This window comes from Zonotrichia leucophrys, chromosome 10 (assembly GCF_028769735.1).
Source record: "Zonotrichia leucophrys gambelii isolate GWCS_2022_RI chromosome 10, RI_Zleu_2.0, whole genome shotgun sequence".
Lineage (NCBI taxonomy): Eukaryota > Metazoa > Chordata > Aves > Passeriformes > Passerellidae > Zonotrichia > Zonotrichia leucophrys.
In genome coordinates this window covers 17,651,236-17,666,287 of record NC_088180.1, presented here as the reverse complement: position 1 = coordinate 17,666,287, position 15,052 = coordinate 17,651,236, and the positions used below count along the sequence as shown (strand labels likewise).

Sequence of the window (15,052 nt, the reverse complement as noted above, 5' to 3'; positions counted from 1 at the left end):
TGCTGCACCCAGTCCCTGGAAGGAAGGGGCTCTTTGCCCTGACATTTTCTGAAATGTTGCTCTTTTTTTTGTGCTTTCCCATCTTTTGTCTGGCTCCACCCTCCCTGGCTGTTGCATAGGCACTTTCCCCAGCTCCCTTGGGTGCTGTGGCCTTGATGTCCCTGTCCCACAGGAGATACCAAGGTCCCCCCCTGGAGTTTGCCCATGGCTCAGGAGTATTCAGAGGGAGGATGCTCTGCAGGGGGATGCTCCTGGAAATCTGGGAATATGCTCAGAAATTTCTGAAGACCACAGGAAAGCTCAGGAAGCAAGGACTGCAGGGTAGGAGAGGAGGCAGGAAGAAAGGAAGATTAAGGGGTGATGTGGCCTCCTTCATATTTCCTGATGAAACAAGGAAAAAGCCCAACACTGCCCCTATTTTTTGTTGGAAAACCCCTTGCAGCTCAGCCCTGAAAGCAGGATTCAGCAGCTTGGCACAACTCAAAGGTTTCCTCTGCTGCTTTAAAGAAAATGTTGGAACAGAGCGGGCTTAAAGCCTTCTGAAGAGGCCCATTTATCTGGGAACTGAAAGAAAATATTGGGATAATATTTGGAAAAGCCTGTGAATGGGCATGGCTCAGCATGTGCTGGGCAGCAGCAACCTGTGAGCTGCAGGGGGAGAAGCCACCCTCTGCGTGTGGTTAATTTTCCCCTTTTCCTTCATTTCCTTCCCATTTCCTTCCTGGCTCTGAAAGGTTTTGCCGTGCCTAGGTGGGTCCTGGAGATGTATTTTCCCCCGGACAGTGGTAGTGCTGGAAGAAAAGGGGATTTTTCATGAGCAGGGTGGGCACAAACCCTGCCCAGTGGGAGTATCTGGGGGGGCTGATGGGGAGAAGGTGTTTCTTCCCCTGGTTAACAACCGAGGCTGATCTGCAGGACGCACTTAATCAGATATCACTAAAAGCAGGGTTGATTCCTGACTAATTGGTCAGTAATAACCATTTAATTGGCAAAGCTGCAGTGAAGCTCCAGCCCTCCCTTCCCAGAGCCATTAGCAGCATCTATTTTATCATTTGGAGCCTGGCTGGGATTCAATAAATAGGGTTTTGTTGGTTTTTTTCGCATTTAAAAACATTAACGTGTGTTCAGAATTCAGTTGGACATCTCATTTGGCTTTGAAGCATAATTATGCTTGATGAGGACTAATAAGCAGCTTTCAAATCAAGACCAGGTTAACATTTCTCCTGCTGTCTCCTGCAGGGAAGCCGATATGCCACAAGAGCTGATTTTTATAGGACTAATTCAGATATGTCCAGGGCTCCATAGAACCCTGCTTTCTCTTGCTTATTTTTTTTTTTTAAAGTTATTTTTCAACCAAGGATGAGTTATTATTGTTGTGGAGTTTTGCTCTGTGTGGGATTTCCACCCACTGTGGGTCTCAGGGTGCTTTTGCAGGATGCAAAGGGGGATTTGCTGAAAACAGCTTTTTTAACCCCCAACCTCATTAGGGAAGAAAATAAACATTAGAGGAGATTTTTTTTTTTCAATGTGACTAAGGGAATCTCTAATTTTTCAGCCCCAAACTGATCCCAAGAATTGAGACCTTGGTGTTTGCTTGAAGCCTGGCTGGGGGCTGAAGCAGATGTTGCCGGTCTGGCACAGATGATGGTGATGGCTGATGGCTGATGGTTGAATTGGTGTCGAGGTCGGCTCTGCTCCAGCACCAGCGCCTGCCCTAAGGTGGAGCTGCTTCTCTTTCAGCATCGTGGCCGCCCAGAGAACGCTGGATCCAGTCTGGTCACCCAAACACCGCCTGCCTGCAGCTTCTGAGCAGGGCTCAGACAAAAGAAAACCCATCCAAACTGTGGGTTTATGTTTGTTTTCCACGCTCCACCATTGAAATTCCATGTGAAAGGTAAGCTCACCTGGAGATGTGGCTTTGGCAAGTCTTGCTATGCTGCCAAAGCCTTCAGAAATGCCCTTGGTGAGCCCCAAGCATGCTCTGCCACTGGGGTGGGGAGTGAGTCTTTGTCCCAGCTTGCCAGGGGATGAGGGGACACAGACCCATGGGACACTCCCTTCTCCACCAAAAGCTGTCCCTTCCCAATGGGGGCCCTCCTGTCCTTTGTCAGCAGAGCCCCTCCACTGTCCCACGGGGCTGCTCTCACCCATCACTCCCACAGCTGTCTCTCTGGCAAACCCCAAAACTGCTGCTCTAAACCCCGCAGATTCCTAGCTGAGTTAAAATACTCCCAAAATCTGAAGGTGGCAAAGGAGAAAACCCCTCCTGTCCTGTTCTGTCATGGCTCTCAGGGCTGGTATGGGGGTTAATGGCCACCAGCCAAAAGCTGTGGAGGAAAGACCTTCAGTTGTGAGCACTTGGTGCTTGGGCAGCTCTCCTGCATTTTTTTCTAAGACATTTTGCATCAATTAAAAAGCTGCAGGTAAATGCCAAACCCCAAATCCTGGCAAAGGTGCCAGCTGCTCTGCAGTCAGGACAGACCCAGCCACTGACTCCGGGCTGACCATGTTCCAGCCCTAAATAGCTGCTTTTCAGGGACAGGTGGGTCACAGCAAACTTTATTTTTCTGGAAACAGCAAGCACATTGTGCAGGGCAGGCTTTCCAAGGATGCTCCCCACACCCTTTTCAGGAAATACCATGCAGCTCTCCTTCGTGCCATGCCAGTTTGTTTTTTTTTTTTTTAATTGGCATAAATGATAGCCTCGGCAAGGACACACCGTGTTTTCCCTGGGCTCTTGGATTTTATTTTGAAATCGCTGCTGGTTTGATCTTTGCATCTCTCCACCCCCAGGCTCATTGCTCTTCTCTTGTGTTTCTGCTCCTGGTGCTTGCTCCAGTGCAGTGGGGTTTGCTGGGAAGTGAAAATGCAGTGGGGAGGCTCATCCTGCGCCAGTCACAGCCAAGTCCTTGGTACATCACCCCTCCTGTGGGCGAAATACAAAAGTTGTGTTTGATCTGACAAAGCCACCATAGAGAGCAAGCAGCAGCTGTCCCTTCCTGGTGACCCCCAGCCCCTTCTAGGGGTCCAGCTTTTGATCCCAAATCCAGCCCTGGAGCCATCATTCCAACAGCAGCAGCGTGCTTCCTTTGGGGGAGCCTGAAATAGCCTCCCCCTGCACGGTGACAACACGTCCCCCACGTGGCACCGGTGTAACCGGATTTTCCAAGACCTGCTCTTCCAGGGGTGGGGTTGGCTCAGCTCAGTTTGTTACCAGCACCCTCTTGACTCTGATCCTTCTCCCTGGTACAGTGCTCTCAGATGAAGTGGGATGGTGGGAACAACCAGAAGAGCTACTGCTTCACAAGTGGGATGGGTGCCACATCCTGTGGTCCCCTCCCTGTCCCAGCACCCTCTCCAGGTGAAGCATTTCCCCATTCTGCCACCCCTCACTTGGGCATTTCCTTCCTGCCCTAACTTCCAAAATAACAATAATCCCCAAACCCATTTGAGATGGGTGAAAAGGCTTGGGTTTGTTCCATTTTAGTTCGAGACCAGCACGCAGTCAATTATCTTTGATTGATTTCCCCACCCTATCAATGTGTATGCTGGGCCCAGCAGTCCACAGAGAACCCTTTGGCCATTGAGCTTCAATTGTTTCTAAACTTCAGGATCCATCTTTTGGATATTTTTTCAGGCCTGAGTCCATAATGGGCCCTTTCTCTTTTATTTTTTATTACTAGCATTTTTACTAGGATGACATTTGAACTAGGTAGGGAAATCTTCTTGCCTGCTACAGCAGTACCTGACAATCAAGATTTAATCTTTCTGGAGAGGAAGAACTCATCAGATGGAAAAAAATATCTGATATCTGTGAAATTGCAGAAAAGCAGAGCAGGAGGAGCCTGTGGGAAATCTCCAGCCCAGCCTGGAGCAACACAGAGACTGCGCAAGCCTCGACCGTGGCCGGACAGATGTTGGTCTAATTACAGCTAAAACCTCTGGCTCTGGGGATGCTCTGTACCCCCAGTGTATCACTGCAGCCAGGCAGCCTCTCTAATCCCCAATTTAAATCCCTTTGGCTGCTGCCTTCAGTGCTTGAAGAGGTGCTGGATGGCAGAAAACCATTGGCACATCCTCCTTGGTGATCCCTGTGCTTCTGAGCCCTTCCACCCTGGCCAGAGAGCTTCTTCCCCTGTAAATTTACCCATTTTTTACTGAGAGCTGCCAGAGGTCAGAGACTTATAAAATGGATGTGTCAAGAATTTAGAAATTAATTTCTCTGTACCTGCAGTGTTGTGACCGAGGCTGGGCACCACCACAGAGCTGCCACTTGTCCACACCTCCTTGGGCCTTGCTCCACCTCATCCCCTCCTTCCTCTCCGTCACATTTGATGTCACCTCTTCAGACTGAAAGCTTAATCCAGATTTAGAAAGGGAAGGAAAAAGGCAGGGACAGAATTTTTCCAGTGAGCATGAATCTCCTGGGAATTCACCCAGGGCTTTCCCAGCTGCAAAGCTGGTGGCTGCTGCGTGCTGACAGCAGTGGTGGCATTGCCAGAGCCATGTGCTGCTGTGACACATCAGCCGTGGGGATGAAGCTCCACGGAGGCTCCAAATCTTATTTTCCACTGGCAAGTTTCACTGGCAGCTCACTCGTGTGCAGGATTTTACCATTAATATCCCCAAAACCATCTGGCCACTAGCAAGTCTGGGGTTATTTTAACACCTAAAAGGGCAAGCAGAGAATAAAAATAAAGAGACTGTTTGAGATGAGTGAATATAAATGTGTCGTGGTTTAACATAGTTAAAATGGACGAATACTGATTTCTCCTGCAGATTTACAAGTCCCTGGAGGGGAGCAGGGACTGCAGCCGAGAGCCCGGTGTTTTGCCATCTCTGCTGTGCGCTGGAGTGAGCCGGGGCAGCTCCGGAGGACGCTGGACAGGTTTGAAGGCTGGTGTTAATGAACTGTTGTTAATGGGCTGGTGTTAATGGGCACCCTGATGGTGAGAAGTCAGCACTGGAGCCGCCGTGCAGGGGCTGGAGCTGGGGGTTCTTCCACGTGGCTGTCACGGAGAGTGAAGAGCCAAGCTGCAGTAACTCCCCGCTGCAGACGAGATCCTGAACCGCATCGCTTTAATTACGCCAGCGCAAATTTCATTCATTTGGTTAAGCCTGGGAGCTACAGAAAGAGCTATTTCCAGGTGTGCTGGTTTAATTATTGCATGCCCTGGATTACCCACCGTGCACAGCTGCATGGACGGGCTTTGCCCGGCTCTCCGGCAGACCCGGACAAGTTCGCAGCCATCGGCACGGCAATGGCCCCACTCACTCACATCCCAGCACACGGGCTCTGCTTGGGTCAGATAAATGGGTTTTAACCTGATTTGTGCTGTAATCTCCATGTCGACAGGCTCTCATCACGCACAGGATAAAACCCCGGCTCCTGTGGCCGGGGCTTTCACCGGGCAGCTCCTGCCAGCAAGGCTGGCCGATGGCTCCAAGCCAAGTGGCTTCCCTGTTCTGGCATCCCAGGGACACCTCTGAACCGTGGGTGTTTGCAAACGGCTTTTGTTTACTTAACTCCTTGCACTGGAGCAGGCAGAGGCACAGCTCCCACTGTCCTGTCCCTCCTCCGCAGGCAGGAACAGGGTGACAATCCTGCTGCCCAGGGCAGGCAGCTCAGTGCCAGCCCTGCCATCCCACCCCTGGAAAAAATAGCACCTTCTGGGTGCATTATTTGTACTTTCCTTTTCTGAACGTGCCTTAAAAAGAAGGGCTTGGTTTTCAAAGGAGCAGCATTTAAATTACATTCTTCCCTGCTCGTCCAGCTCTTCGCTGTAATCTTATTGCCGTACAGAGCAACGAGCGTGCGTGGGACGTGGTGGGATTTTAACTGTAATTCATGGACAGATATAAAATGCCAGGGTTATTACGAATTTTATTCAGGAGAGTTTAAATGTTACTGGTTCAGCAGTGCCCCTTTCCATGCTTCTTTTACAGCAGCTTCTGTTTAACCTCTCAGCTCACAAAATTTATTGTATTGTTGGCGGCTCACTGTAATTCTCCAGGTTTTCAAATAATCCCAGGAAAAGAGTTAACCAGAGCCTCTGCCTTAGTCTACATCCACTGCAAAGCACATGGGGCCAAAGTCTGTCTTTCCTGACACCCCTGGAAATCCCTTGGGTTCATCTGGGAAAATTGCCACTCTGAATTTCAAAATTATGTCAGTGGGAGACAGGTCAGGAGCAGTGCAGGGACCAGGGAGCAGCAAAACCAGGGTCCCTACATTGCAGTCAGTGTCTGGGCAAGGCTCTCACCCAGCTCACATGATGCTGCAGCCTGAGCTGGGCACAGGGCTTTACTGGCACCAGTAACAATTCCCCAGGCAGATACATTGGGAGTCGTGGTGAATGGCCTTGGGATGGAAGGTCTGTGATGTAGCTTGTAGCTAGGATTTGATGGCCATGATGATCACTGATGAGCATTGCAGTGGGCTGCAGAGCACTCCCAGACGTGGATTCAGCCTGATTCTCCTGGGATTTGCCCATTTTTTTATCACCTAGCACAGACACAATGAGGTTTTGCACACACACTCCCACAAAGGCAACCTCTTTCCTATCTTCACTCTTCTGAAAAGCTTCAGAAAGCTTTTCCCACTGCCACAACCTAAACCCTCCCTGCTGCTGCCAGAGCTCATTCGCCCTTCTCTGCTCCCTGTGGAGATACTTTGCCCCTACTTTGCATCCCCTGCCGACATCCCTCAGACCTTCCCCAGCAGAGGGAGGTGGATGTTTTGAAACGAAAGGGTTTTCTTTCATCTATTCCCACCTCTCCTCTGGCTTTGCCCCCTGCATCTCTCTGGATGTGCATCACACACGTAGCACACCCAGCACCCGCCAGCGCTGCTCATCCATCTCACACACCTTAATCAATGGGAAACTTGAGGAAAAGCCCATAAACCGGATGGGAAGTGAGGATTGGATTTGCAATGTGCTGGTGCTAATGGAAACCATCCTTCACTGCATAATCAGAAGGAATGGTCACACAAAACCCATCATTTCTGCCCAGGGTGCTGTGAGGACCTGTGGGGTGGGGAGCCCTGGAGGCTCCAGTGTCCCTGCAGTGATAACCCACAGTGATTTCAGTGAGCAACATCTTATGGTGACAGTCACCAAACTCCCCTGTGCCTGCAAATTGTGGCCGCAAATTGTCACATCCCTAATTCCAATACAACACTGTTTGCACACAGAAACCCTCCAAATCCCCATTTTGCTGATATTTGTAATTTCCCGGGATAAGCCTGCCTGTGGCACAGGGACCCACCTCCATCTGGCCCCTCCATGTATTTGCTGCCTGCAAATGGGTCAAAGCCAGCCCAGTGCAGGAGCTGCCAGAGCATTCTGGCCCTGTCTGATGCAGAACAGGCTCCCTATAAATTTCCCTTGGATTAATCTCACGGCTGAGCTGGGAGTACTTCCCTATTTCCTCAGACTCTCACTAGCTCACCTGCTCAGTGGCAGGGCTGGTACAAGTGGGTGGCACCAGACTGTGATTTTCCTCTCCAGCTCCAGTGATGGGTTGTACTTACTGCTCCTTGGATGCCCCCTCATCCCTGCACACCCAGGTAGGTTTTGCAAATCTGTTTGGGGCTCGGGAAGGTGTTTGCATTCAGAGAGATGGAGTGTGGGGCCCCAAATCTGGTCAGGGTCTGGAAAACAGGCAACACCCACTCTGGGAACCAGAGCCACCCTGAGACCACCCCAGCTTGAGCAGCTGGTCGTTGTCAGGGCCCTGGGAGCCCCGGGCACATTTCTGAAGCTCGGATATGATTCAGGTGAAGCTCTGGTGTGATGTGAGTGGATGCAATGCCATTGAAACATCCTTTCCATTGTGGGCAGCTCCCTGCCGGCCTGGGCCCGCGCTGGCAGGGAGGGCTGTGGAGCAGAGCATCCCCGGGCTGCTCCTGAGCCGGCCTTTGTGCACGCCACCACCTTCCCCAAACAAAGCCCAGTCTCTGATATCCCTCGAGGTCCCTGCTGTTCCCTAATGGCATCCGTGGGAGGCACAGTCAGCACTCCAGCCTGTCTGCCCCAGCCCGTGGCTCATGGTGGTGCCCTATGGGTGTCCAGGTTTATCCCGAGTCCTGTCCCAAAACCCTCCCACCTGTCTGGGGTTCACCTGGGGGTGCAGGGGGGATGCCAGGCGTGTGGGGGCAGTGCTGGAGGGATGCAGGGGGAAGGTGCAGTGGGATGTGCCCGTGGGGGTTGTACAGAGAGGTGAGTGAGATGCCTGGGGGGATGCGGGGAGAACGGGGTGGGGGAGATGTGGGCAGTGCCAAGCATTCCAGGGAGACAGAGGGGGAGGAGGGCTCAGACTGGCTGCCCAGGGGGGATGCAGGAGCTGCGTGGGGAATGGAGCCAGGGAATGCACGATGGGAATGCAGGGGCAACGTGGGGAGTCCCTCTGCGGGGTTCAGGGGGTACCTGCAGAGCAGATCTGGGAGGATGAATGGAGGGCTGCCCGGGGGGAATGCAGATGCACAAAAGAAGATGCAGTGCCGGGGCATGCAGGGGGATGCGGGGGCGATGCGGGGGCTCTCTCTGAAGGGTGCCATGGGTTACCTGAGGAGCAGAGCTGGGAGCATGCATGGGGGCTGCCTGCGGGGGAAGGAGGGGAGGTGCCCCGGGGAATCGGGAGCACAAAGGACGATGAAGTGGGGAGCAGGGGGAAACGCGGAGGGCAGTGCTGGGGCATGCAGAGGGATGCAGGTGGTTGTTCACGGAGCAGCACCGGGGCGCGCAGGGGAGGATGCAGCGGGGACAGGGGATTGCCCGATCACATGCGGGGAAAGGCAGGGGGGTTCCGCGGAACAGCACCGCGGCACCCGGGGGGACTCAGGGGGTCTGCTCGGGGACCAGCGCCGGGACGCGCAGGGGGGCACAGGGAGTTGTCCGGAGGCGCGCAGGGAAGGGACACGGAGCCGGGCACGGAGCGGTCCGGGGAGCTGCCCGGGGTCGGGCGGGGGCCGCAGAGGTGCGCGGGGGGTTCCGGGGAGCAGCGGCGGGGAAGCAGCGGGGCTGCCCGGCGGCGGGCGGGGGGACGCGGGGGGGCAGCGCCGGGGGCCGCCCCGTCCGCCCGCTCTCCCGGGCCCTCCCCGCCCCCCCCGAGCATCCCCCCGCCCCCGCGGGCTGCGGGGCCGGTTAAAAGGCGCAGCGCCCCGCTCCGCCCAGCCCGGCCCGGCCCCGCACCATGCCCGCCGCCGGCCCCGGCGCGGGGAGCGCGGCCGCCCCGCCGCCCGCCCGCCTCTGCCTGCTGGCCCTGGCGCTGCCGCTGGCGCTGCCCGGGCGCGGGGCCGCCGCCGAGCCCGCCCGCACCGTCTACACCAACCACTGGGCCGTGAGGGTGCGGGGGGGCCCCGCCGAGGCCGCCCGCCTCGCCGCCGCCTACGGCTACATCAGCCTGGGGCAGGTAAGGGGCGGCGGGGCCGGGGGGCTCCGGGAGCGGGCAGGTGCCGGGGCACCGGGAGCGGGGGATGCGGGGCCGGGGGTCGCACCGGGGAGCTGCCGGGGGTTCTGGCACCGAGAGCCTGCGGGGGATCCGGGAGCTGCCGGGGGTCCCGCAGCCGGAGAGGAGCCGAGGGTTCCGGGAAGCTCCCGGGGGTCCCGGGATCGGAAAGGCGGAGCGGTCTCGGGAAACTGCCGGGGATTCCGGCACTGGGAGCCTGCGGCAGATCCCGGCGTGGGGAGCTCGGCGCCGGGGAGCTGCCAGGGGTGTCGCACTGGGACTCCCGGTACCGGGAAGCCGACGATGGTCCGGGACCGGGGAGGCGGCGGGGGTCCCGCGGAACAGCCGGCACTCCCGGGACCGGGGCAGGATCCCAGGAGCGGGAGCGCACCCCGAGTTCTCCCCGCTGGCAGAGGTCTCGCCGAGCTGCCCGGTCTCCGAGGCGATGCCGGGTGTCCCAGGAGCGGGAGATGAGCCCCCGGAGCGGTCGGGATGGGAACGGGGCCGTGCGGGGATGCTGTCGGAGCGCTCTGGCCCGGGGGCGGGCTCCCCCCGGCTGGATGCCCCTCCTCGAGGTGCCCTCGCCCCGCGCCGCTGGGGGGGTTGCACAAGTTCCTCCCACCCCGGAAAGTTGTATTTGTGGGTTTAGCAAACTTTGGACTCTCTGGCCCGGGTTTTTATCGGAGATCTTGGGAACACAGAGAACTTTTGCTTTCAAACCCCCGCAGAACACTGGTGTCTTAAAAGAGATTTTCCGCACAGCAGCTCATTTTCCTTTCAATTTCTTCATCCTCTGCAATCCCAGATGCAGGCTGGTGTCCTCGGAGTTTGTTCCAGAGTTTATTGCCATGGCGCTGCCCGGCGCTTTTTTGGCTGGGTGACACTTCAGGTTGTCCTCCTGCCCAAGGTGTCTCCCGGACTACAAATTATAACCTTGCTTTATATCGCAACCCTGCTTTTAACTATAATTAAAGTCACGGGGTGCTGCATAAACAATTTTTTTGGGGGGAGGCTGAATTGGGCACATTGTCTCTTGCACCCGTGTCTGTGACCTCCCGTGGGGGACAACCCCTCACATCGCACCCTCAGTCTCCTACCTGCGTGCTCAGCTCCCGTCCCACCAAGGGGAAAATCACATGTATTGTTCAATTGCGTCTATCACAGGGCTGGGCGAAGGTGGTTGTGCAACCCAAAGGGCTTTTCAGTGTTTATCCCTCTTCAGGCAGAGAATATCTTGATTGAACTTCCCACTCTCCCAAGTTGCATCAGCCTAACGTCAGCTCCTGGTTTGGGGTTTTGCTGTGTCCCTTCCCTGCTGGAGCATCTGTGACCCCTCCCTCCTTCCCCAGCATCCCGGTTATGTGAGCTCATCCCCGTGATGCTGGAGGCATTTGGCCCATGGGCGCAATGTGGCTCCACTGGAGCATCCATCCTTTCCCCCTGAGCCCTTTCCCCGGGGCAGCCCTGTGCAGGCTGGAGAGCAAGAGAAATATTTCTGTGGTTGCATCAGGGTGTTCCTGGCTCCCGCCTTTCCCGTGGATGCTGGGAGCCCGCGCACCTCTGGGGCTTCCCCAGCTGCTCTCAACGCCCTGCCTTCAGCCCTCCATCTCTCCAAGCTTTTCCCATTGGCTTTTGGGCTTTTTTCACTGGGTCCTGTCCAGTGGAAAAAGGTTAAACCTTGAGGGATTGCTTCCCCTGCACGTGTGTGACATTTGCTCAAGGTTCGTGGTGTGTTGAGCCTCGTGAGGACCTGGGTGTCCCCCTCTTCTCTTGCATCATCGGCTTGTGAGGGTGATGGCACTGTCCCCAGTGAGATGTGCTCTCCTGGGGGGCTGATTCTGGACAAAACCTGCTGGGAAACTCTGCCAGGGATGTTATCACCCTGGGAAGATGTTTGAGTGGAGTCCAAAGCGGTGAGGGAGGAGGAGAGGTGATGTCGCTGGATGAAGACCCAGCTGGGCGCAAGGAGGCTCAGCCCAGCCTAGGTGGCTGGTGACATCTTTTCCTCTGCGATGCAATCCTGGAGGCTCCTGACACGGTACTGCCCGGGAAAGGCACTGCTGGGGTTGGCACACACAGCTCTGAGCGTTTTCCCGTGCCCAAACCACGAGCCAGGACACTCTAAACCCTTCTGGGTCATGGCAGAGTGACATTTCCCTTGGGGAATCACTTGCGTCAACTTCTATTTAAGTGAAGCAAACAACTAAACAAAAGAAACGGCTTTTACACCCTCGAACGCCTGCTCATTCCTCGCCGGCTCATTCCTCCCGCCGGGCTTTGTTCCGCGGCCGTGCCGGGGCGAGCCGGGACAGGCCCTGGCCGAGGGCGCTGCGGGGACGGCGCCGGAGCCTCGGGGGTGATGGTGACCCCCTTCCCATCCCGGGGGGCGATGGGGACCCCCTTCCCATCCCGGGAGGCGATGGGGACCCCCTTCCCATCCCGGGGGGTGATGGGGATCCCCTTCCCATCCCGGGGGGCGATGGGGACCCCCTTCCCATCCTGGTTGCAGGATTCATATGAGTTTTTCCATGTGTGGTGTCCAACACTTAAGTTTTGGAAGGGCTGGCATATCCTCAGTGGTCTCACCTGCAGTGCAGGAGGGATGGGATTAATTTGGGGCTGTATTTGGAGCTTTTCTGGATTCCTGTCATCACGCAGCTCTTGGCTTGATCCTTACTGAGCTGAACACATCCATGATCATTTGAGAATTGCATTCCTGAAGGCAGGAGCTCAGCGACTGGACCCCTTGTCCCTGCTGGGAATGGATGGTGTCCCCAGGAGGGGAGGGATCACTGCCTTCCTGGTTGGATCCACCCTTTGGGAAGGTACCAGTGCTGGTGTAGCTGCACTTTGCACAGATGAAATGGTTTGGGTGAGATGGGATTGCATTACAAAGCCCTTACTGAGCTGACTGATCTCAAGGAGGACCAGCAAATCCTTTTTAATTTAAAAAAAAAAAAATGACATTTACGAGTTTTTCTCCTTAGAATATCTTAGGTGGAACAGGACATCTGGAGGTCTACCAGGTTGGTCCACTGGGACCAACCTCTGCTCAGACTTTCAAGGTATTCCCATCATGGGAAGATTTTTCTGCCCATAAATCCCAGGAGGATAAAGAAGTGGGGCACAGAGTTCTTTTCCTGCTGCTCTGGCTACATATCCCCAGAGCCTGTGATGAGATCATTACCTCCCCTGTGCTCTTGCTGCTTTGCATCACATGGCAATTTTGCATTTATTTGTGAAAAGGAAGGAAGAAATTCTTTACTTAGGAAGGAATTGTTTACTGTGGGCACAGTGGGACACTGGCACAGGTTGCCCAGAGAAGTTGTGGATGCCCCATCCCTGTTTCAGGCCAGGCTGGATGAAGCTTGGAGCAAGCTGGTCTAGTGGAAGGTGGCTCTGTCCATGCAGGGGGTTGGAACCGGATATCTTTAAGATCCCTTCCAACCCTAAACCCATTGCAGGATTTTGTGGTAAGCCCTGTACTCCAATTTCCAGGCAGAGTGAGCAAGAGGCAGGGTGGCCTTGTCAAGGTTTCCCTAAAATATGGAGAGGTTGAAGCACCCTCCTTCTCTTTTTTAAGTGTGAATGGATTTGGAGAATGGGTTTAAAAGGCAAATACAGATTGCAATGAGCAACCTCTTTATGTGGATGTTAAAGAAAATGCTCATCTATGCTGTAATATGAAGGGGGAAGAGGGAGGGTTTAAATGAATTTGAGTGGAAATAAATTATAAGAATCACACTAACAGCAGTAAAGTTAGTGAAATGACATCCTGGCATAAAAGGCAGAGCAAGACTAATTAAATATTTAATGCTTGTAAGAGACACTGGCAGTTCTCAAGGTATCAAGTGTGATAAAGATGTAAGTAGTTGTCATCTGCTTTAGTATCTGATCCAGACAAACCTGTTTGTTCCCTGCTGTTCCATTGCAGCCAGCCCTGGTCTGGCCTCAGGAATGTCACCCTGGCCCCCGGGTCACACATGGTCTTAAAGATGTTGCCTTGTGGGTTGCAGATGGGTGCTTGTAGGATGGCCCTTTCTGGTCCTGTGAGCAAGACACAGGGAATGTCACTGGCTCCCAACATCCAGCTCCTGACATGGAATGTGGGTTTTTTTGGTGGAGTGGAAAAAAAAAAAGGAAACCAATTCAGGCAAAAGTGAATTTATAGCAAAGTCCCAATTTGTACCCAAATTATGTGATCTGGGAGCCACATAGCAGCGAGTGCAGCTTTTGGGTCATTCCCGTCCCTCTGGCTGTGAATCCCCGTGGGATGTTTCACATGCGGTGTCTGGCTGAGATCCCTCGATTCATTGCATAGCCCCGGGACTTTATCCGCGCTTTTGGGATGAAAAAAGAGGAGTTGTGGTGTCTCCAGATGCCAGGCTGAGAGGGCCGGAGGCAGCGCAGCCACCCCGGGGCTTGGCAGGGTGGCGTGGCTGGCACCGCGTTCTCCTGCAAATGCTGCCATCCCTCCCTCCAGGCGATGCACAGTTATATCCCACGCTTCCCAGGAGCATCCCGGGGCGGGCAGGGATCGCATCACCTCTCCTGAGCTTCCCAGGAGCATCCCGGGGCGGGCAGGGATCGCATCACCTCTCCTGGTGTGCAGCCGGGGCGAAGCCGGAGCGCCGGGCGGAGAAGGCAGGAGGATGAGGCACAGCTCCCCTGGCTGCGCCGCAGCTGCTGAGCTCATTTTTAGCTCATTATTTCTGCTTGGGAGCTGATGAAAGGCAGTTTTCAAAGATGCATTTAATGGGTGAAAATTCATAAAAATGTTTTCCGGGCTCTGTTGTGCCAGTGCAGCGTCCGACCACCAACGCTGTTTGTCACAGCAGTGGCACCGGGGCTGGTGCCAGCATCCTGCATCCTCCCCAGCCCCGGGAGCTCTGTGGGACTGAGGGATTTGGGGTGCAGGGCACGGCTGCACTGATGTGCCAGTACAAAATGGGGGGGCAGCCACGGGAAAACAGACTTTCAAAAAAACAACCCAAACAACCTCTTTTTTTTGCAGATTGGAAGCTTGGAAAACTACTACCACTTTCACCACAGCAAGACGTTTAAGCGCTCCACGCTGAGCAGCCGGGGACCGCACAACTTCCTCCGCATGGACCCCAAGGTACCGCACTGGGCACCCTGGTGTCCCCCAGCTCCTGTGGGGTGGTGGGATGGGGGTCCCCACCTGTCCCTGGAGGAGGCTGTTGGCTTGATCTGGGTCAAGAGTGAGCTGTAGCATCTCGGGATGACATGTTACCCTTGAGCCACAGCCCTGCACACACGCGTGACTCATTGGGCACGGGCACGGAGAGCGGTGCTGAAAAATACGTAAAAGTGACTAAACACTAACATCTGCCTGAAAGCCGGCAGGAAGAAAAGGGGGAAAAGCTTTCCAGGACAGAAAGGCTGTTGCATGCTCGGGGTGTTGATCCAGTTGCCACAACACTTGCTGCCTCAATGGTTGCTATGTGTGAAATCCTTGGCAATAGCTCTGCATTGCTTCTTTCCTAGAGCAAGCATCCAAAGGGATTTTCAGTGCAGCTGAATTGACAAAAGTAATGGGGTGGGAGGGGAAGAAGGCAAGGAGGGACCTGGGTGAGCTGGG

At 54.8% G+C, this 15,052-nt stretch overlaps 1 protein-coding gene across 2 annotated transcripts in view; it reads left to right on the top strand.

Moving 5' to 3' along the window:
• The first annotated feature begins 9,212 nt into the window (after nucleotides 1-9,212).
• Nucleotides 9,213-15,052, top strand: part of PCSK6 (proprotein convertase subtilisin/kexin type 6) — a 32,675-nt gene continuing 26,835 nt past the window's right edge. Inside the window, exons 1-2 of one of the 2 annotated variants that reach the window (XM_064722155.1) lie at nucleotides 9,213-9,414; nucleotides 14,465-14,569. In XM_064722155.1, the coding sequence (XP_064578225.1) occupies nucleotides 14,558-14,569 (12 nt within the window). In that variant the 5' untranslated portion in view covers nucleotides 9,213-9,414; nucleotides 14,465-14,557. Of the gene's footprint in view, nucleotides 9,415-10,340; nucleotides 10,358-14,464; nucleotides 14,570-15,052 lie in introns of those variants that run through there. The other variant, XM_064722154.1, reaches the window with a different exon arrangement.